The following is a 22,823-nucleotide window of genomic DNA, read 5'->3' as shown; positions in this document are numbered from 1 at the left end:
CTTCCTTATCCAAGATATATACAAGAGAGAATTGATCAGAAACCGTAGAAAAGGGAATATAATTTGACACACTAGGATACATAATGCAAGTCCTTTTAACTTAAGAAAACAAATGTGAGGCAGAATATGTAAACCAATGTTTACCTAACAATGAAATAGTGGTTGATAGCTACTCTACATGCTAGCGGTCCAAGATGTGGATGTTTGCCCAAACTATCACTGCATATCACACAATCATCCTTTTATCCTTTAGTCCCTTTGCCGTTACTAGATTCTTTTAATTTCAAGCAAAAACTTTGTACCACAAAACAACAACTTTCAACTAACCTACTCTTGCTTCTTCCCATATAATCCTATGCTCAAACATGAATAATTCTATGTTGTCTATACCCTTAATTCAAAACTTTATTATATTTCAATGCAACAACTAGCTTAGTTTCTGTTAAAACATTTGATAAGTTCTCTTGCAGAACACAGAACAGTTGTATCCACTGCCATCAACATCTTTAGAGTGTTGTATATATAGGACCTTGATGTTTCAAATTTTTGTTCTTCCTTGGCATGCAATGTTTCAGTTGAGCATGGCTTCAAATCAAAACATGATTACCAATACAAACTACTCGAGCTTTTTATCGAATTAGAGACCCCAAAAATGTACAAAGAAGTTGTTTCAACAACTGGCAATTTGAAAGAAGATACCGGGGACCAACAACATCAATGTATTGGGAATGCTATGATAATATGTCCTTAGACGCATGTGGCACATGATCACTTCATTTCTAGTTTGGATCCCATGTGGCCTTTGCTTAACACATGGCAATGTCATGTTTGATAGGATGTATAGGGCCTACAAACTTTTTCTTATTAATAAATCTTTTATGTATATTAATTAAACCATCTATTTCTTATATCAGAATTCACAAGTAATAGTAAAAGCTATTAAAAAGAGTGTCATGCTATCTTGAACATGTATTGGTATGCAAAGTTTGCCTAATTAGGCTGAGGGAAGAAATTTCATTTCTATACATATAAATTTAACACATTATACTTTATCATCTTAATTGAACTTGGCAAGATTCGAAAGTAAATAAGTGCATTCTAAATAAAAATTAATGCAACTAAATTTTATTGTGATAATACAGAATCACATTTATCACTCATATCGTCTTTTGTTTTATTGATAAGACAAGCTTCTCTATATGCCTCAGATTAACATATGATTCTATCAAATTTTCCATAATCTTAAACAACATATTCCAAGTTAATCAAACAACTTATTAGAATATAAAGTAAAATCGCATTCAGAAATGTAAGATTCACAAAAAAAGATGTGGTGCTAAATTAATACAGTAAATTTTGAGCGACTCTTCTTACTGTCAATCATTTATGTAAATATAAAATAGCAAATTTGTATTCATGTAAAAAATATCTAAATTGTACTCCCACTCAAGTATTGGTCTGAATCACAACCGTTGAAATTTGAAAGCAGTTACTTCAAGACAAGCAATGAACATGATTGTTGCACTATCTGTCCCATTCTAAAATTATTAACACTTGATCCTGTTCAAGTTGGACTATATTCTGCATGAACACCTTCCCCACCTCTTCCCAAGCCATGCATTGTGTCCTCTGTTTGTCTCTCTTCTTTTCCAAATAGCAGTTCTTTGTTTACAAATTTAATGAAGTGTTTTTGTGTGGTTGAAGTTGAAACTTTGCCAAGTCAAACAAAAATTACTTGAATAAAAAATATACTGTCAAAGGTACGCTGAAGAGTGGTTGAAAGGTAAAATTAGTTAACATGGAGTAATACTAATAACTAAAAAGGTACTTACAAGTTACAAATTGAGAGGAAATCATAGTTTCACATGAAGGGAGAACAAAGTACTTTCACATTTTTCAGGTCAATCACAAGTACTTTACAAAAGAAGTTCACCACCAAATAAAAGAGGCTAGAATACTGATATAACACTATAGCTTCTTCCACCTCCAAAATTCTATTCCTAGTCTCATATCTTCCGTGCAGATTAAGAAATTGCAGCTACCTTGACATGTCATACTCCTGAGGATAAGCAAGTTGTTGTTCCATCTGCCAGCTTAACTTGGAAGCAACACCTTCATGACAGGGAACATACTCCTGTGAAACAAAGAATATTATTTCATCTTCTGCCTAATTAAATACATTCTCTCTTACTACAGTAATAAATGTCACACTTTTAAGGTTTAAATATACTAAATCTATCAACTTGCAACGAAATGAGGTTATAGATAAAACATGGTAGCAGTAATATAGTTAATTAGTTATATGTGTTGCTATGAGAAATCACCTCCAATTTCTTGACAAGCTCTTTTGCTGTTGGTGCTGATACAATTATATGGCGAGCATTTGGACTAATAAACCCTTCTTCCACAGCTTTGTCAATGAATGACAACAAGGAATTAAAGTATCCATCAACATTTACTAACCCCACCTACAGGTTGAAAAGTATCAAATCTAGTTAGGCAACTTTGTAGACTTGAGCTTATAGTAATTTATAGTAATAGAGTTTCCAATTAAATGGGAAAAGTGAAGTATTATTACTGGTTTGTCATGAATCCCAAGTTGAGCCCATGTTATGACTTCAAGAAGCTCCTCTAGAGTCCCATAACCACCTGCATGTAACTTCCATGAGCTTTTCAACAACTTAAAAAGAGAAATTGGAATTCACTTTAGTATTAACTATTCTACATAAAGAGTGAATCCACTAAGAAAGTAAATACTAACTTAAATCCAACAAAGATTTTAATGTATAACACTAATTTTACTCATCAAATGTTTAAGCCAAAAATCCATTTTTCCTTATAAAGTGCAATGCATGCCATTATGGATTCGGTTCGTAGCTTGACAAGCCATTTTGCCTACCATTAAGATCAAGCTTTGATATATTTTTACTCTGTATATTGTGTAACAATGAACATAAACTCATCCACTTTTGGATTAAGTATAAAATCCACATTGAATAAGTTCACATTCTATCTAAAAAGTGAAAAAGTATGTGTCCAATTAATGTGCAAATCAAAATAAGTACCCAAAAAAAATTTTATTCCCATATTTTTGTCATCTAAGCAATAGAGTGATTAAGAGCTTTATCTTTGCGTGCCTCCTCTCTACTCTGTCACAAAAGCGCAGCACTCAAATACTCAGATTGATAACTACTAGAAAGAAAAAAACAAAAAGGTCTTAGAAAAGGATAAAGCATCATTCCAATTTCAGGTACAGGTGCTAATTAGAAACCTTATCATGTCAAAGTTCTTCATTTGAAAAAGGGTAAGGCTTTTGTACAATCACGTCATGGTTTGAAGTGAAAGGTAAAATTGGTATTCAACCAGAACCACAGATAAACCCATAGCAGCTCAAGTTCTTTGTTTTTGGCCAAAGATGGTTGAAAAGAGTGGCACCCTAATCAATCATCACAGTCATAGCATTGGAATATGTGAAAAAAAATAAAGTCACAGAGAAATTGTTTTTTTGGCAGCAGGGTCAAATTGAATTGAATATACATAACTGGCACAAAAAAGTTTTTTATTTATGATCCCCTTTTTTAAATCATGAAAAAACCTTGTCTACTTCTGGTTTCTTCAAAATGACTCATGAATAAGTCAGACCCAAAATAAGGAAAAAAAATGTCTTAACAAGTGAAGGAAGGACTAGTCCACATCCATTACTTATATATGGTTCGAAAATCATAAACAAGTACATAATATTAATACTAATATAGTTAATTAACTTGTCAACAACATTCATGATTAGGCGTGATAAGCTTTTTAATTTTTAATAATGTTAAGACCAAAAAAAAAAAAAAGAAAAGCATAACCGGTCTTGTTAAATGCTGAATATAAAAAGGGCGATAGACAGACACCAATTGGGAGACTTAGTCTTGAAAGTTGCATACACTGAGATACGGTCAGTGCTTACATGATAAAAGTAGAAAACTACAAGCACCATGATGTTTCTATTTTTTTATGTTTTATTTTTCTTCATATACCTTATATAGTTCTATTTTAATGAAACCAAATGAGTTTCTTTTTAAGGCTAACCTGGTAAGGCAATGAAAGCATCTGAATGCTTAGCCATCTCTGCTTTCCTTTGATGCATATCTGCTACTGCCTTTACTTCTCCCACTGTTTCACCAGTTAGCTGCAGAGTGTACCATTTTGCACAGTTGAGACAACAGAAAATAACAAGAAAGAAGAGCTGAATAGTTTAGTAGTTATGAGGTTTTTGAGAAAGAAAAATGTTTCTTAAACATGGTCATTATTGTATTTCAAGCCATATACTTGTCATTATTATTGGATAGAGTATGGAATTTAATCTGAGTTTAAATTCTAACCAATGACTATATGTTGGCACAAAGTACTATAGCTATGTTCAAATAATATTTTACTCATTTGGAGGATAGGTAATCCAATGCATGATGCATCTAATCTAGAAATGTTGACGTCAGGAATGTAATGTGCAGCCAAAGAGGTTGAAAACAAAAATAAAGTAATTAATTTTAATATACTACAGTACATTCCTCATGTAAAGTTTCATTATAGTAAAAGCCAATGAAGAAAAAACAAAAGAAATTGCAAGAAATTGAACAAAGGGCCAAGTTTTGAAATTGTCAAGAAGCTTATTTTGAACACAGAGGAACTGAGTAGGCTTTTAACTGAAAAATGAAGATACATAAGCAAGAAAAGCATAAGTAGAGGGTACACACATGAATGACATAGAAAGAATAAAAAAGGAACAAAATCTGAGTTCTACTCTCTCCTTGGTGTAGAGAAACATATAAAACTAAAAGAATAAAAATGGAAGAACAAGTAGGCATATTTTATTATGAGAAGCAAAAAGAGTAGAAGCTTTTTCTACTGCTGAAGCTGAAGCAGAAGCAGAAGCAGACATACCTCTCGAGGCATGAGCGTCTTGGGAATAACTCTGCAAAGAAATAGTAACATCACAAACAGTGTAAAAGAAGTAGAGACCAACCAACAAACAATCAAACATAGTTAGATGAATCATTGACTCTGATCCTTCTACCCTTTTTACCCCACATCTTTTGGGGGAAAAAAAGAGAAAGAGAAAGGAGAAAATAATCATAGAAACAGTGAATTGAAACAAAACTCAAAAAGAGTGTCATAGTGTCATACTCATACATACCCAATAACATGCCTTCCACCATCATGAACAGCTTGTGAAACCAAACCCATTAGACCAATGCTTCCACCTCCATAAACCAGATCAATGTTCCTTGAAACCTTGAGAGACATTTAACACAAATAATAAGCAAATGATAAGAGTGGCCATGATACTAAAATGATGACGACTAGCTCGTTTGGAAGAATATATTAGCATGAGTCTAGAAAAGAGAAAGAAGCTCAATCAGCAGAGGGAACTTTGTAAACTCGTAAAAGTGCTTAGCTAAGAAGCAATGATCTTGTCAACAGAGCTCAAAAACCCAAAGTGAATAAAAAAGCAAGCTTTTTAGAACCCCAGAAAAGAAAAAGGGGGTGTTTTTGATTGAAGAGAAGATTAAGGTAAATGTAGCAGTTTATGAGGTGAAAAGGGGTGATTCAGATTTACCAATTCATTGCCAAGTTGAATGGCAGCATCTTGGTAGGTACTCTTCTTGCCAGGGCTACTACCACAGAACACACAAACCCTCTTGAACTTTGACACCCTCTTCTCACCATTATTCTCCATTCTCTCTTCAACTCACAATAACAACGTAACGCTGCTGAAGCTAACAAATTTTAAGGATTGTTTTTTGCTGAACCTATCACTCATCCAATGTGTGACATGGAAAGAATCATCAGAATCATGATGTCATCATCATCATCATCAAGTTATTGAGTTCTATATATGTGTGTTGTTGTTGCTTCACTGAGTGAGCAAGAGGCAAGCACTCTTCTCTTCTCTTCTCTTCTCTTGTGTGCTCAAGTGCGCCCTCTCCTTCCTCTGCTTTCATGGCTTTATATAAACCGCCCCATTCACAAACACTGCCATGGCACGTGACTGCCACGCGTGGACCACTCTTTCATTTTTTTTTTTATTTAACATTCTCAATTTCTCACAAAAAATACAAACTTTTTATCAAAAGCTTTGTTTAGTTTACCCCCAAAGAGATTAGAGACTCAAGCTTATGAAAAACCCTAGTTTCTGAAAATCACGGAAATAATTTAAATATTTACTCTAATAAATAAGTTCCTAAAATGAGGTCTATAATAAATTACGAGAACGAAAAATTATAACTTAATTTGAATTGGCCAAATAGCCAATTTATTTATTATTTAAATAAGTGTTAAAAAATTTAAATATCTGTTTTATAAATATAATAATTTTTTGACTAATAATAAAATTTTAAATTAAATTTAGATTCGCAATGAATTAATGGATTAGACAACTTATATTATTTTGAGAGAGCAACAAATAAATATGAAAAGAAAACTTTATTGAGGTTGAATATAAGTTGGGGAAGTAATAGAAAATATAGAGTTATAATATAGATAGATAAAATGAGTGGGGGTGTGAGTGATATGATATAGAGAGTAGAGAGTAATTTGGGAGGCTTATCCAAAGAAAAATGAGTTAGTGATGGCCACTCAGTGCTCATAATAGTGCCAATTATGTATGTGCGCACTGCTTCATTCCCATTCATTCTTCAATTCCTTCCACTTGCTACCTTTTATATTGCTCCTTTGCCACAAACTCTAACTAATCTCATTCATTCATAAAATTCCAACTAACCAAACTTCTTGCATAACACAAATAATAATTAATATATGCTCCATTAAATATCTAAAGGATAGATTATTCAATAAATGTTTTTTGTAATTAAGTCTTAATTAAGTACTTCAAAGTTAGTTTTTTAATTGTTAAAAAAAAAACTTTTTCTATTTATCATATTTTTTTCTCTTAAAAAGAAAAATAAAAAAAGCTAAAACAATTAATTGATGGGTGTCATATTGTATAATATTTGTGTGAAATATACAAAATTTGGTTTAAGCAGAGGGAAGTTATGGGTAATAGGTAGTAGTAGTATATATTACATGCATGTGCCCTTAATTAGTAGACACACTTGTTATAGACATAGGAAACATTTCATTTTTATTTCACACGCTCCTTCGCATTACCCATTCTTCTCCACTACTTATATGAGGTTAGCAATGAAAAACATTATAATTTCATGGGGGTTTGGCTTCATGCAATTATTAATTCATGTCACAATATAAAATATTTGTTGTCAGGATTGCAGCCCATGCCTTTAAGTAAGCTAATTTATTTTTAAACCTATATATTATGCTAATTTTAATTTAGAGCTCCAATCCCAATGTATAAGCCTTTCTGGCTGTAAGCTTTTTATATGTTTGTCTACTTCTTGTCGTATGCCATTTTTAGAGATTATAAAACTCATAATCATTCCTTCTCATGCTTGCATGCGCGTTTATAAAACCCATGTTTTTGTGTGTTTCTCAACCTCCTACTTCTCTTATTACGTTACACAATATCATTATTAACCTTAACACAAGGAAAAAGACGATAATCATGTTCGTTCCAAACTCCAAACTCTCAAATTCGCCCTACTTTAATGATCATAATGCACAACCAAAACACTCATTCAAGGCATATGCTTGGAATTATCGAAAATTATATACTTCCTCTAATTTTAAAATTATGCTATATATGCGTGTATATATATACATATTTTAAAAAAAAACATATTATTTAAAATATAACTATTTATATATATTTTTTATTAGTTTAAATTTTAAAAAAATAATTTCATGATATAATATCAATAGTTTTATAATCTAAATTAAAAGTTTAATTAGAGTTCAATCTTTACTAACTCAAAAGAAAAAGTTTAGAATAAGATGGCCAACAAAAAGAGAACAAATACAAAACAATCATATAAACTCAAAAAAAAAATTTGGATAACAGAATGTATTGGAAATATAATTATTTATAACGTATATCATTAATCACTGGTTGATTAATAGTAAAAAGACCGTGGAAAATTCTAAACTATACCATGTACTTTTTTAATCAGAATAATAATGTTGTATAGATAGTAGGTATATATTTTTTGTCCACTAAATATGATACACATCGGGAATTTAGATCTTCTAAAGTGAAAAAATTTAGTAAAATAGTAAATTAAAGAGTTAATCATTATTGATTTTATAATTTTTATGAAATTTGTGTCTCATTATCTTAATTTAAGAGTGATTAACTTTTCATTATTTGTATTTTATATTTTGATAATATTAGAAATATAATATTGATAATTTGACATTTGTTATATTAATATTTTTGAATTATTTGAGAAGTAATTGAAAGAAATAAAATAAAATAAAATAAAATGATTTGTGAAATTGGCATTCACGGCAGGATAATGTTTTTTTCCAAAGGAAAGTGGTTGGTAATTAAGGATGCATGCATGCATGGAAGTCACATGCACAATTATCTTCCATATCATTATTGGTTTCACCCAAACATAAAGTGTTTGGAAGATCTGTGAATATAGTATACAATGGGCCGCCCATGAATAATTTGTTCAAAATTCCCAATTCTAGTTTGTGCTGTCAAATTCCGTATAATACAAGTTTGAGGATATGTTTGATTTCAAAAAGGGAAATGGTCCAAACTATTCATAAATATTATCTACCTCTAATCATACCATGAGTTTCATATATTTAAGGAAACAAAATGAATTAACCTCTCTTCTTGTTTCCGGGTATATCTTTATTCACATGTAAACTGCAAAGTGTCACCACGCACTACAAACCACAAAAGTCCTTCAATTCCAACCAACCATTTATTTAATTCAAGATTTGAGTTTAGAGTTAAAATTAATATTTATAGATGAAGATAAACATTGATTACCTTATGAATAAATAATTTAAATATGTTATTAGTATAATTTAAGGCATATCAAGAACACAATATATAAAAAAGTAAATCAAAATCAGTAATCTAGCTATGACAATAATGACATACTTCGTGCAGTATAGGGTTGATCAATAGAAATGTGAACAAATTTATAAATTTCTTTTTCAAAAGCTCTTTGGAGTAAAATCTTCTTAATTTCTTAAGATATAACATAATGCACATTAGAATGGGATTTAAAGAAATCGTTGTTGTCAATAGTAAATTTCTGTACACTTACTAAAAATATGATGACCTTTCGGATCTAGCACTCTAATACTATGTCATGATACCACTCATCTCAAAAGCTTTAGCTAATGGAAAAAGGTAACACTAATGGTTATATTTTTAATACTCCATAAACCTCCATTATACACATTGTACAAATATTCCATTGGCTTATCATACTTTTCCAAATATGATTTCCTAATTCGAGTTAAACTTAATATGGTCTCTGAGATTGGTGTCGTGCATTAAAATCGCCTATAAAATTTTAATTACACCAATTACGTATTTGAGATTGACAAAAGTATACCACATTAATTTCTAATTTATTTTCCATTAAATACGTGATGACATGGCTTAATAACGTGGGCTATAGTGACACGTGTCACTCCATGATTTAGCCACGTGTAATGGTATGATGATGTGTTGACCGATGACGCTTGGCATGCTAATATGGACAGTTGTGCCACGTGTTACAATGCTATTTGGCCACATGTCCATTTGTGCCACGTGTCGCAACAGTATTCGTCCACATGTCATCCACTATGTCATCAATTCATCATTGTAGATACACCAAGTTAGTCACTTATTTTATATTAATTGACTCGTTTTAGTCTCTGAAATTGAATGTCGTGCACCAAACTACCCTTCACTAATTTTTTCTCATTTTTTCTATAAATTCAAAATTCTCAATATCTTTGAATTCATTAATTTCAATTCTATTTTTTACATGTTATTTAAATACAAGTACTTTTATAAAATATTTTTTCTCTTGCAGGTACTTCTAACTGCCGTCTTAGAGATAGCAGTGAGGGTGTTTGAAGTGTCTTCAGTCTAACTTATTTACACACAACAAAAATATATATTTTATAAGAATTGAAAAAAAGTGTATTTTAATTCTTGATAAAAATACAAGATTTTTGATAAAAAAAAAATATGTCTAATTAATCATAGAATTTTTTTTATAATAATATATTTATATATTACAAATTTTATCAATGTTAAATTATTATAGAAAAAATTATATAATTAAAACTAAAATCTTAACATTTTTTATAAAAATACTTATATTTAAACGATATATGAAAAAATAAAATTGAAATTAGTGCATTCAAGGTATTAAAAATTTTGAATTTAAAAAAATGAGAAAAAACTAATAAAATGACTAGTTTGGTACACGATATTCAATTTCAAAGACTAAAATGAGTCATTTAATACAAAGTGAAGGACATCTACAATGATGACATAATAAATGACACGTAGACTAATACTGTTACAACACGTGGCACAAACGAACACGTGACCAAATAGCATTGTGACACGTAGCACAACCGTCCACATCAGCATGCCAAGTGTCATTGGTCAACACATCATCATACCATTACACATGGCCAAACTATAGAGTGACACATGTCACAAATAGTCCACATCATCAAACTACATCATCACGTCGTTAATAGAAAATAGATCAGGAACTAACGTGATGCATCTTTGTCAATTTAAAAAACGTAATTGATACAATTAGAATCTCAAAAACGATTTTAGTACACACGACCATCTCAAAAATCATTTTGAGATTTAACTCTCCCAATTCATTTCCATTTATGGCATGTAGTGCTAACTGTTGTCATGTTTCGTATGTAATTTTGGTTAACTTGTCAAGAATAGGTAAAAAAAATAATTTTTTCTTCTTAATATTGTATTATTAGGAATGATATTTTTATAATAAAATAAATTGTGTGTTAAATATCACTATGACTATTTACAAAACTGTCATTAATGTTATGTTTCTTTAATTAAAATAATATTTTTTTAACAAAACATCATTAACATTTTGTGTTTTAATAATTAAAATAATATTTTTTATTATAAAATATTAGTAACATTTTATTTATTTATAATTAAATATTTTTTATTATAAAACGTCAATAACATTTTGTAATACTACTACTATAACTGTGTAAAACATTAAAATAATTAAATATTTTTGTATTTCATATATAAAAATTTTAGCTAATAAAAAATTTTAAAGATATAGAATAATTCAATTATAAAATATTTTTCTTAAGATTTCTGTTTGTTTATATGTTTTCCGGAAGAATGAACTTGGAATAGTTAATGCAGTTCTCTTTTCTTAAGTTGGGTTAACACTTATTTGTTAAATTAGATTTGAGTTAAGTGATAAATTCAAAGATATAAAACTTGTATAATTTATGATTTATATATACTTAGAGACTAAATCAAAATTATAGTTATTTCATTTTTCTTCTTATTTTATGATTTATTCAAAATAATAAGTCTGTATGTAGTATAAGAAACAAGGTCTTAACTATCAGAAATGTTTTTCTGTGGTGACGACTTCTTTTTTTTTTTTTTCTTTTTTTAGGTTTGGGACCCGAGGGGCAAATAATTAAATGTGTCAAATTGAGCTCGCCTTGTACTTTGTCTCTTTCTTCTCTTCTTAAATAATTTTGATTTCAGTCTAATCTCATCTATCTCTTGATTAATTATTATCAACGAAAGTGGTTATATGATTTTATGTTGCTATGTTGCCACGTACAACTATCTCAATTCTCAATACATCAAAATTTTGTCCCTTCACCATATCTATCTCAAATCCCATCACCACACAAGTTATTTATTTATTTATTTATTCATCAATTTATTTAGTTTTTTTTTCCTGTCCATGATTTCTGCCTTTTTTAAATCTGTTGAGGACAGAGTACGGAGAAAATAAATTATATATACACAATTATTTTTATTTTCTAACACTAAAACTCCCATATGATCTAATTATATAATTACATTAATGATGATAAATTGCATAATTTGGAGTTTGAATAACATCGGTTACAGTGTCTAGTGAAAGATGCTCGTACATATAGAGTTTACTTTGCATGTTATATTAAGAATTTAGCTAATATTTATTCTACAGACATATATTAATATTATTGATTAAAAAATTTATATTTAAAATTTTAATATATTTATTTTTTATTTATTAAAACTAAAATTAAAAACTTCACATAAAATAGGAAGTAAAAATAATAAAAGAAACTAATAAATAGATTTCTTATCTCCTATTTTAATTATAAAATTATTATTAATTAATTAAATTTTTAATAAAAATGATACATAATAAAATATTTACTTATAATAAATTAATTATGTACTTTAAAAATATATGTTAATGAAATTGATGGTGAAATTGTTGTTATACCATAGGAGCAAAACTTGAGGAAAACTCAGATCCAAAAGGAAATGGATAATTAATGCAACGCAGGTGGTGATTTCAATTGACTTGCGGCTCCTCTGCTTTTTCTCAGTAAATAAAGGAATCTCAGTCCTTTTTGTAATCATTAATTTTAGGAATGATTGCATTGGTAATCTACAATATGCCAGTTAAACATCCATACACTGAGACATATCTCCCTCACTTGCTAAAAAAAAAAAAAACCCTCATGTTTTGCTTGCCAATAATAATGCTCAATATAGATAAATTATTTGCTTTTCTAAATTTGCTACTTATAGTATTTTCTCAATTCTTTGAAAACATCGAGTGCTTTTTATTGTACACATTATTTAATTTAAAATATTCGAACTTATTACATGTCAATGCAAGCGCCCTTTTATTATCTAATTTCGCAATTAAATTTAAACAATTAATTCAACTAGCTAGAATAATATTCTTAATTTGACCAGAGATTTTACAAAATCTAATTTTTAGATAAAATGTATGTGACTTCTATTTGTTGAGGAAAAAAACATATTTAATCATATGACTTTATTAATTACTTTGAAAATTAAAAAACTTCTTCTAGTCGATCATTTGTATTCCTAATTTCACAGCTAATTAATTACTAACGAGAGTTATTTAGATAAAGATACTAAAAATATTTTTTTATAAAAATATTTTTTAATAATTAAAATTTAATACATATAATCAATTAAATTATATTATTTTTATCAAAATTAGATTAGATAAATTAATTTGACCGAAAAATGATAAATTAAATCTTGAATTAATCTAAATTAATATTATTTTTTATAGAAAGTAACTACAATACCCTATTATAGAAAATGACTAAAATATTTTTATTATATATATTAATTTTAAAAATCATAAATTTTAGTCTTTTATTTTTCTATCGTATGGTTAGGATTTAAAATTTTTAAAATTAATATATATATATATATAAGAGTATTTTTAACATTCTCTATAATAAGGGTATTGTAGTCATTTTTTTATAAAAAAAATAATATTGATTTAAATCAATTTAAGATTTGATTTATTATTTTTTTCCGTTAATTAAATTAATTTATCTAGCCTAATTTTGACAAAAATAATATAATTTAATCAATTATATATACTAAATTTTAATTATTGAAAAATATCTTTAAAAAAAAACATTTTAGACGTCTTTATCTAAGTGACTCCTATTACTAATTTCTATATATACAAAAGAATCAATGAATATACATGAAAGTCTTTTAATTAACACATAAAAAAATGGACTTATTGAACCTGATTAATTCATACATACCTTAATTAGCTTGATATAAAATAAAGTGCTTTATTTTCATCTGATGAGATTCACATACATGTGACAACAATTCATTTTCTAAAGCAAGATTATTGTTGCATGCACTATAAAGTAGTACTTTGATTATCTTTCGGTTGCTTTTTATCTCCTTATTAGCTTATTGGAAAATGAAAACACAATTGCATTACATGAATAGAATAAGGGGAAAATTCAAATATAGTCAAATTCAGGTGAAGTTGATGATTAAGAGTTATTATATAAAAATTTAGTCAAATTATTTAACGATTCTCAATTATAAACTCACGTAAAGTTTACTGCGTTTTCACCATGGAACAAACCTCCAGCAATAATGTATGTCCCTTACATTTGAGCACTATACTTCCATTTTATGTAAATAATATAATTAAAGTATTTTAATTGAGATTTGAGAGAAAAAGAAAAGAGAGTGGGATAGAGTAGTTTGTGTTGTGAGTTGAATTGAAGGTGCAATGATGCATACTCATTAGAATTGAATGAGACAAGAATAATAATGCATGCTCCATATTCATCAGATTCAGAGGCACTCATTCACATATATTCATTGCTTCTCTCTCTCTCTCACATTATGTTGTCCACCAACCACGCTTACACGCATAATCCCCATCTTTATCTTCTCTCTTTTTCTCACACCTCGCCACTAATAATATTATTACTACCAATTTAATTTACATAACAAATTAATCCTCGAATAAAAAAAATCATATATTTTTCTAGAAAAAAGTTAAGGATAGATGAGTGATTATTGAAAATTGTTTTTAATTAGTCACGTGCGTTATGTAAATAAACTATATATATAAATAACTTTATAATATTATATGAATAGATAAAGATAATTATTATTGAGATGAAATGAAAGAGAGCAACCTGAAACTGGTGGAGGAAGCAGAATTGCAAAGTTGAATGCGTATTTGTTTTTGTTGGCCACTCATGAAGTCATTAGTTCCGACCATAGCTCCCAAACACGACGAGACGTTTCTTCGTGTCACCCAATTCATAATGTCTACCAAATTTTTATAAACTTTTCCCTTTCAATTTAATTTCAATTTTCCCTTTAAGGTTTATATATATAGCTTCGTATTTTCTTTTTATAGCAAAGTATAATTCGACTCAACTCCAATTAATTTATCATAAATGAATATTTTTTTTTATTAGACGTATAACTATTCATTTGCGTGTCTTTTTTTATTAAATTAAATTTTTAAAAAAATTAATTTTATGATATAATATTAAAATTTTTATAATTTAAAATCTTTTATTCTTATTAATTTTAAAATAAAGAATTTTGTATAAAGCCATATGTATCTTTATTAAAAATGGTATGAAAATGCTTATGAAAAAAAATCTCAATTCTCAACTAACCATATCTTCAAAAAATATAAAAAAATTTAAGTTTCAATACATTTACTATATCTTTATTAAAACAATTATTTTTTACTGATAATAATTTTAATATGTATCTAAAAAAAAAAATACATGTTAACTAAATTCATTAATTATTACACAACTAGTCCTAAATCTTAATTGCTACTAAGTGGTTACTTGGAGCATGATGTTTTCCCACTATGATGAGTTTCTTTTTGCATGGTCCCATAAAGCTGGAGACGTGGAAGGGCCCTCTAATTACGTCTGTACCAAAATAAAGCAGACGTTTAGGCATAAAAGTCTTGATTAATATGTAAGTATGTTACTAACAACAAATGACACCTCTAACAACTTATTTCGGTCATTTTGTTACTTTTGACCTTAGCTTGTTCTCAACCAATGAGTTACTATGTTAGGCTTTTAAATTTTATTATTACTTTCAATTAATTTTTATTCGATCTTATTTATTTTTTTACTTGTTTTCTTGGGCTAACTAACTTCAAATTAAATTTCAAAGTCAAACAAATGAACAATGCATGATAGGAAAGTGACTTTGAATTTATGGATCAAAGTATATTTCTTATGCTTTTTTGTTCTCAAAATGATACTATTATTTTTCAGTTCTCACTACTTTACATAGATACTTATTCTAATGTATATTAAAAGTATACGAAAATATAAAAAAGAAAATAAATATTATATTTTTTGAATTATTCTCTTTTTCTTTTTTTATGCTTAATATTTATTGTACCATATTTATTATATGTTTCTTTGGAGGCATAATCACCGAATTTGTACATTGTGATTAAAATGAAAGAGATTTCATTCACATGTGCTGGTTGAATATTAGACAACTTTATTTACTATTTTCAATCTTTGTTTAAAGAGACCAAAAGGACAATTTAACCTTTTCTCCTTTAATGTCATAATCTTTCTTCATTCTAATTCTCCAGCTTTCTGTATTCTAGTTATTTCTTTTAGTTCTTTATATTCTTTCACTGTTTGAGCTTTTGAATTTTTGTTCAATAGTTTGCATGTGCCTAATTTGTAACAAAAGTATGCTTAAGTATCAAGCATGCCACACTGAAGGAACTGTTGAATAATTGTGACATCTTTTAATGAATTAATATTTTCTGGTCGAAAAATACATTTTTTCTTAAAATAATTTTGTTTGACAACTAGATATTTATATTTATTATACAAATCATGTTTTAATTTCTTTTAAACACCATTTTTTACACTTCATTCGTATAAAAAATTACTTATTCTTAAAATTTAAATTAATAGATAAAAATATATAAATAAGTATATTTAATAAGCTTTCGTGCAAATTTTTTTTAATCAAGTGGACGAGGTTTAGATTTTTTTTAATCGAATTGAATGGAATAGAATGATTAAATTGAATTGAATATACGCATGTGTTCTGAATTGAATTAAATTTATAATCTCTCAATTATAGATACAGGTGTTTTGAATTTATATAATGGATAATGTTTCGTTCATTTAGTACTATACAATTGTTTCGCCATAATAACGTGTTCAGTTCATTCTGCAAAAAGCTGTTTGAATTTAATTTTATATAATGAATAATATTCTGTTCATTTAGTACTATACAATTATTTCACAATAATAATGTGTTCAGTTCCTTATGTAAAAAGTTGTTTGAATTTGATTTTATATTATGGGTAATATTCCATTCATTTAGTACTATACAATTATTTCACCATAATGACGTGTTCAGTTCATTATGCAAATAACGGTTTGAATTTAAATTTATATAATGGATAATTTTTCATTCATTTAGTACTATACAATTGTTTCACTATAATAACATGTTCAGTTCATTCTGCAGACCAGGTGTGTTGTGGATGAATAATTTGTCCCAAAGGTCGAGATGATTTTTAAGACACTAGAAGAAGTCGAAAAGTTCTACAAAAATTATTTTTCTACCAAAATAAGGAACACTACTCGGAAGGAAGACGAGATTAAGAATCAACTAATCGTATGCAGTAGAGAGGGGAGATGAAAATTCATTTCTCCAACTCTGAATAGTCACTTTTTTGTGTTTGATATTAGCTTTCTAAAAATTTTTTATTGAATAGTCACTTTTTTGTTTATTGAATAGTCAATTTATTTTGTTATGTCAAAGGGTTCAGGTGTTTCTGAAACTAAATACTGATAGCAATATTTTTTAAAAATTTAGCTCTCTACTATATTGATATATGAACTTTTTCGTTTCATTTATTTTTTTGGGGCTCTTAATGTGTTTGATAAATACCATGATTTCATTCACTGTGAACCTAAAACAAAATAGCAGTCAGACAATTTCAATAGATATATACATAAACATCTCAAACCGACAAGATAAGGCTAATCCATCTTAAATCATATATATATATATATATATATATATATATATATATATATATATATATTAACATTAGATTTTCAATAACATTTACATTGATATTCACATATATACATTGAAAGAAGCAATGTTTGCTTTTTTAAACAAATTAAACAAAATAGTCTTAATTACAACCAGTCAAACAAAGTATATCCTATTTACTATCTATATCCTAAGATGTGAATACAATAAGGACTGGAGAGGACAACAAATAACTTTGAGAGTCTTATTGCTTCAGATGCTCGGATCACTTGGTTTCTGATTTTGGTGATAAATATATTTAATGTGTACATATCCTTACGTTATAGCTCGGCTTCTCCTTCTTTGTCACCATTGTCTTCTTCATTTTTCAAGTGAATCAAAATGGCCAACCCAACTGAACCGAACACCATTCATGTGCTAAATAAAATGTGATAAACATTCAATCATCGAGAAAAACCTTTCTGCATGCAAAAGAACTCAACTGAACACATAACAATCAAGTGAATCAAAATGACCGACACTATTGAACCGAATACCAATCGCATGTGCTGAATAAAACATGATAAACATTCAATCATCAAGTAAATAATTTCTGCAAAAAAAAAAACTCAACTAAACACACTAACAATCAAATGAATAAAAATGAGCAACTCCACTTAACAGAAAAAAAATAAGAACACATTTCCATTCCTATGCCCTGGTTACGCCAAAAAAATGGAATCAGATTAAGTCAATCTACTAAACGAAGTAACTCAATTCAGTAAACCTAAAATGCAACTAGGAGAAATGCAAGATTGCAAAACTTTAAATGAACATTAGTTTTTATCATACCTTTCGTAGTCTCTGTTCTTATTTTCGTTCGTTTTTTCTTCTTTCTTTCGAAATCTTCTTGCAATTCTTTTCTAGTAACGATTTTCACAGAGAACACAAGTGAAGTTTGAGAGATGTTGAAAGAGATTCGAAGTTTTCCAGTAGCGGTTTCAATGTTGAAGAAGGAACGTTATTTCATATTCAAGGCACGAATGAATATGTTAACGTTTTCGATGCTCTGAGCACGTGTAATACATGCTCATTTAATGGTATTGGATTTTTTTGGTATTGGACCAGTTTAGATGGACTTGGATAAAAAATTATATAGATGTGTAGCATGACTGTTATTTTTAACTATTAAAAATTTAGACGCTAACAAAATTAATTAAAAAAAGTTAACGATATATTCATAAAAGATTAATTCTATTAAACAAAAATATCTAATAATTAAATTTTGTGGTAAGTGTATTTAAAAATATATAAAATTTTTAAATTACCCTCCATCATCTTCTTTAACATTTTGAAACCCTAATTCCTCCTAAAAATATTTAAAAAAAAAATCAAAACTTATAATCCATCCCTATTAACACGGTTACTCTCTTTCTCTTTTCTCCCAATAAAAACTTTTTAAGCGAAGACTTGTTCCATATGAGATCCTCAAGAATAGAAACCTCAATGCGAAGCTCACAATGAGCAACTACCTTTCACATATTTTGTTTTTACACTTTTATAGTATATTACTTAACGCAAGAAATACTACTAATTAAATAGATATGGTCGTAATTATTATAATTGATCTCTTACTTTTTTTTAAAGAATATATAAAAATAAAAATAACAATACAATGTCAATCATGCAACCACAATTTTAGTTTGAAATCATTCATAATAAAAGTCTCTTTCCTAAACAGATTCCATGAGAGATTAAAATTGAGATAGCATGAAAAAATTTCTGGTTGGAAGTGACATAGAGGGACAATAATTGAATGGTACTATATAAAGTTATTAACTCTTCCTTACACGGCAAGGGGATAAAAAAATTACAATCCTTTTTATGGGAAAATTCAACTTGATGCATACAAGGCTATGAAATATGATTTTATTTTTTAATATGGAGATTTTTGTCTTGGCCTGCACACTATTTGGCTAAAGACAGAACTAATTTTCAAGTACCATCAAGTTCCCTTGAATTTGAGTGTGACAAATTAAAATAAAGAGTTTGGTTATGGCCTTACACTAGCCTTGTCCTTAAACTTGAACACAATTGTTTGAGGTGTTGAATAACACATTAAAACTTCATTGAAAATTTGAAATTAAAACAAAAGTGATTTTTACCTTTAATGGAGAAGATTCTCAAATATAAGGAGTGGTCGTTTTCTGTCCCCGCACCGTTTATAATTAAGATTGTGAAATCTTGTATAAAAAATAGAAAACTCTATTTATATATTTATATTATAGACACCTAAACACATATACTTTTGTTTTTTCTTTATTAAAAAAAATGCTTGGAACTTTCTACTAAATATTTGTTGAATTACAATATGTTAAATTAATAACTTATATTCATACATGTTTTAAATATTTGTAATATATGACGTGGATTTCATTTATAAAAGAATATGTTATAAATAAATCTTAAGATAAATATAGTGGTATATTTGATGTGATTTAAGTTATTATAAATGTTGTGCCATGCATGGTCATGTTCTCTAGCTAGCTCTGAATTCCACCAAAATTTGCACCGCCAATTTTAGGTGCAAATGTTGGATTGCTTTTGTCACTTTTGTCAAGATTTCAATTCAACAATGGCACGCGCATATATATTTTCACAATTTATCTATAATATCATCCTACCTCCTACCTAGGATCGATCATATATATGTATACACCAAGTGCTACCTAGTTTCTTGTTTTCTAATGGAGGTTAAATCACAAAATCAAATCTATCACCAATTTCCATGTTTTGCTTCACTTTAATGTTTTTAATTAACTTTGGGCACATTACTTGGAATTAGAATTATATTTAAATTTGTTGTGTTATGCGTGCATGTGTTACGCTCAATTCTTCACCATGCATTATCTCAATTTTAGTAGTTTAAAAATTTGAAGATTCTAATCTAATATATATTAAAATTATATTGTGAAGGGAATGAATCCTATACTAGAATAAAATGTTGTAGTTTTTAAATCTGATGAATTGCACATGAAAGAAATTAGCAAAATTAAATGATAGCAACTATAATTCAAAATTTAATTATTATCGTTTTGGCCGATTCCATGCCACTCTACTAAATAATTAAATTTCTCATATTTTTATTGTGCAATTCATTTCAATTTTTGAAATAAGAAACTCAATACAGTAAGGTGAAGCATTTAAAAAATCCAGAATTATAATATAAATAGGAAAAGTCTAGGGGCCAGCAGTTTTATTGAATTTTGGCCAGCATGTAACCAGCAGAGGAAGGTGAGCTATTGGATGAAATCTCATACTAATCTCACACCATCAAATCATCATTGATGGCTAGTTGATGGCTAACAATCACAAAAATCGCTGGCCCCTAGCATTGCTCATATAAATACTAAACAAAAAAACTAAAATTATCTCTGGTATTGTTATCAATAACTAGACTGAACAAAACCAACTCACTCTTTGTAGCTCCTAATCGACTTGGTAATAACTTCCGCAATACATATTTCTTGATTCTTGAAAATCTTGACATTCCTTTCCAACCACGTATTTCAAATAATAGCAAAAATACCAATCAACCACCTGTTACGTTCGACTTTTCTTACAGGAGCTCCTGTCCAACTCATCTATTCTTAATATATAAAAGTAGATACATAAGCATGCACCACATTACTTTTGAGACATTTCTTTCCTTCTACTAATGCCATGTCAGCAATATTGCTTACTTGGCACAACTTTAGAATCAACCACTCAATTCTTGCCAAATCAACTATTATTTCTAAATCAACAAAAAAATAAAATATACGAATAAAAAACTAAAAAATAGAATCCAATAAATTTGTAACCTCCAAATATATTGAATTCATATTCCTATATTTATTATATCTTACCGTTATAAACAATACAAGAAATTTATAACCGCAACAATTAATTTATAAATTAAAAGTTTAAAAAATGAAAATTATATTTTATTATTATAATTATGTTTATTATAATCATTTTAATTTTTGCCAATGAGTTATACCTTAAATGGCATAGTCTCCCATATTGGTCGCGAGTTCGAGTTTCTGTATCTTTAGTAAAAAAAAATCATTTTAACTTTTAGAAGTAACACTAGGTACAAAGAACTATTATTGTAGTTTTTACTTATTATTAAAAATAAATTCTATTTTATTTTACCAATATAAAATTTGAAAAGAATATTTGAAAACTAAAAAAAATTTATTAAAAGAGTATCAAAATGAAATAAAAAAATATATGATATTAGACATACATTTTCATATATTAGATACATTCGTAGTATATAAGATGCATCATGCATGCATGTTTATCTCAAAACACTAATTAACAATTTTTTTTTACTCAAAATGTTTAACTTTAAGCTTTTGTTGCGTCTATTTGTACATATAAGATGCATCATGCATGGATACAAATCTAAATATATAATTATTACAATAATTATGTTGATGGCAACTCCATAAGTTTAGGCCATTAACTACGTCAATTGCATTGCCAACTTTAGAATAATTATTATTTGGCACAATTTTAGAATCAACCATTCAATTTTTGGCAGATCAACTATTATTTTCAAATCAACAAAAAAATATATACAAATAAAAAACTAAAAAATAGAATCCAATACATTTGTAACCTTCAAATATATTGAATTCATATTCCTATATTGATTATATCTTACCGTTATAAACAATACAATAAATTTATAACCGCAACAATTAATTTTTTAATTTTTATAAATAACTCAGTAATAAACATCCATATTACAAATGTCATAATAATATTATTAATCATAATAAATTTTACGTTATAATTATTTAAATTCCATACCATTTAAACTACATATATAAGTCTCTTATCACAATTCCTTCACATAACATCAAATCTAGAACAAAAAAATTATTTCCGAACTACACATCTCAAACTTACTCAATAGAGCATCATTTTTTCAGAGCAGAAGGATTAGAAATTGAATAACTATCCAAGATCTAATGGCCATGCAATGAGAATCTAATGATCATGTATGACAAAAAAAAAATCACAACATATATCATACATTCATACTTGCTCAAATACCATATACCTAATGATAACATAAATTGAATATTGGAATAGAAAAAGATCTTCACAATTTTAGCAATTATAAACGAAATTGATGACAAATTATAATGGAATTATGTTAAATGTAAAAAGTGTCAGAAGAAAGCATATAAAAAAAGAAACAACTACATTTGTGGCACATGTAATCAAACACCACAATATTCAACAATAAGATAACTCTATATACTTTTCATAATCTCATCTA

General features: G+C 27.9%; 1 protein-coding gene across 1 annotated transcript; it reads right to left on the bottom strand.

The window, feature by feature from the left end:
* Positions 1 to 1,773: 1,773 nt before the first annotated feature.
* On the bottom strand, positions 1,774 to 6,675 carry LOC112728967 (cytokinin riboside 5'-monophosphate phosphoribohydrolase LOG3). Its single transcript, XM_025779337.2, has 7 exons — positions 5,603 to 6,675; positions 5,180 to 5,277; positions 4,927 to 4,957; positions 4,075 to 4,174; positions 2,579 to 2,649; positions 2,325 to 2,468; positions 1,774 to 2,134 (listed from the first exon to the last, which is right to left on the bottom strand). Exons 1-7 carry the CDS (start codon positions 5,720 to 5,722, stop codon positions 2,039 to 2,041), a joined length of 660 nt encoding a protein of 219 aa, XP_025635122.1. The 5' UTR covers positions 5,723 to 6,675; the 3' UTR covers positions 1,774 to 2,038.
* Between the last annotated feature and the right edge of the window lie 16,148 nt (positions 6,676 to 22,823).

The sequence above is a fragment of the Arachis hypogaea genome, chromosome 12 (genome assembly GCF_003086295.3).
Source record: "Arachis hypogaea cultivar Tifrunner chromosome 12, arahy.Tifrunner.gnm2.J5K5, whole genome shotgun sequence".
Lineage (NCBI taxonomy): Eukaryota > Viridiplantae > Streptophyta > Magnoliopsida > Fabales > Fabaceae > Arachis > Arachis hypogaea.
This window is presented reverse-complemented; position numbering and strand designations above follow the sequence as displayed.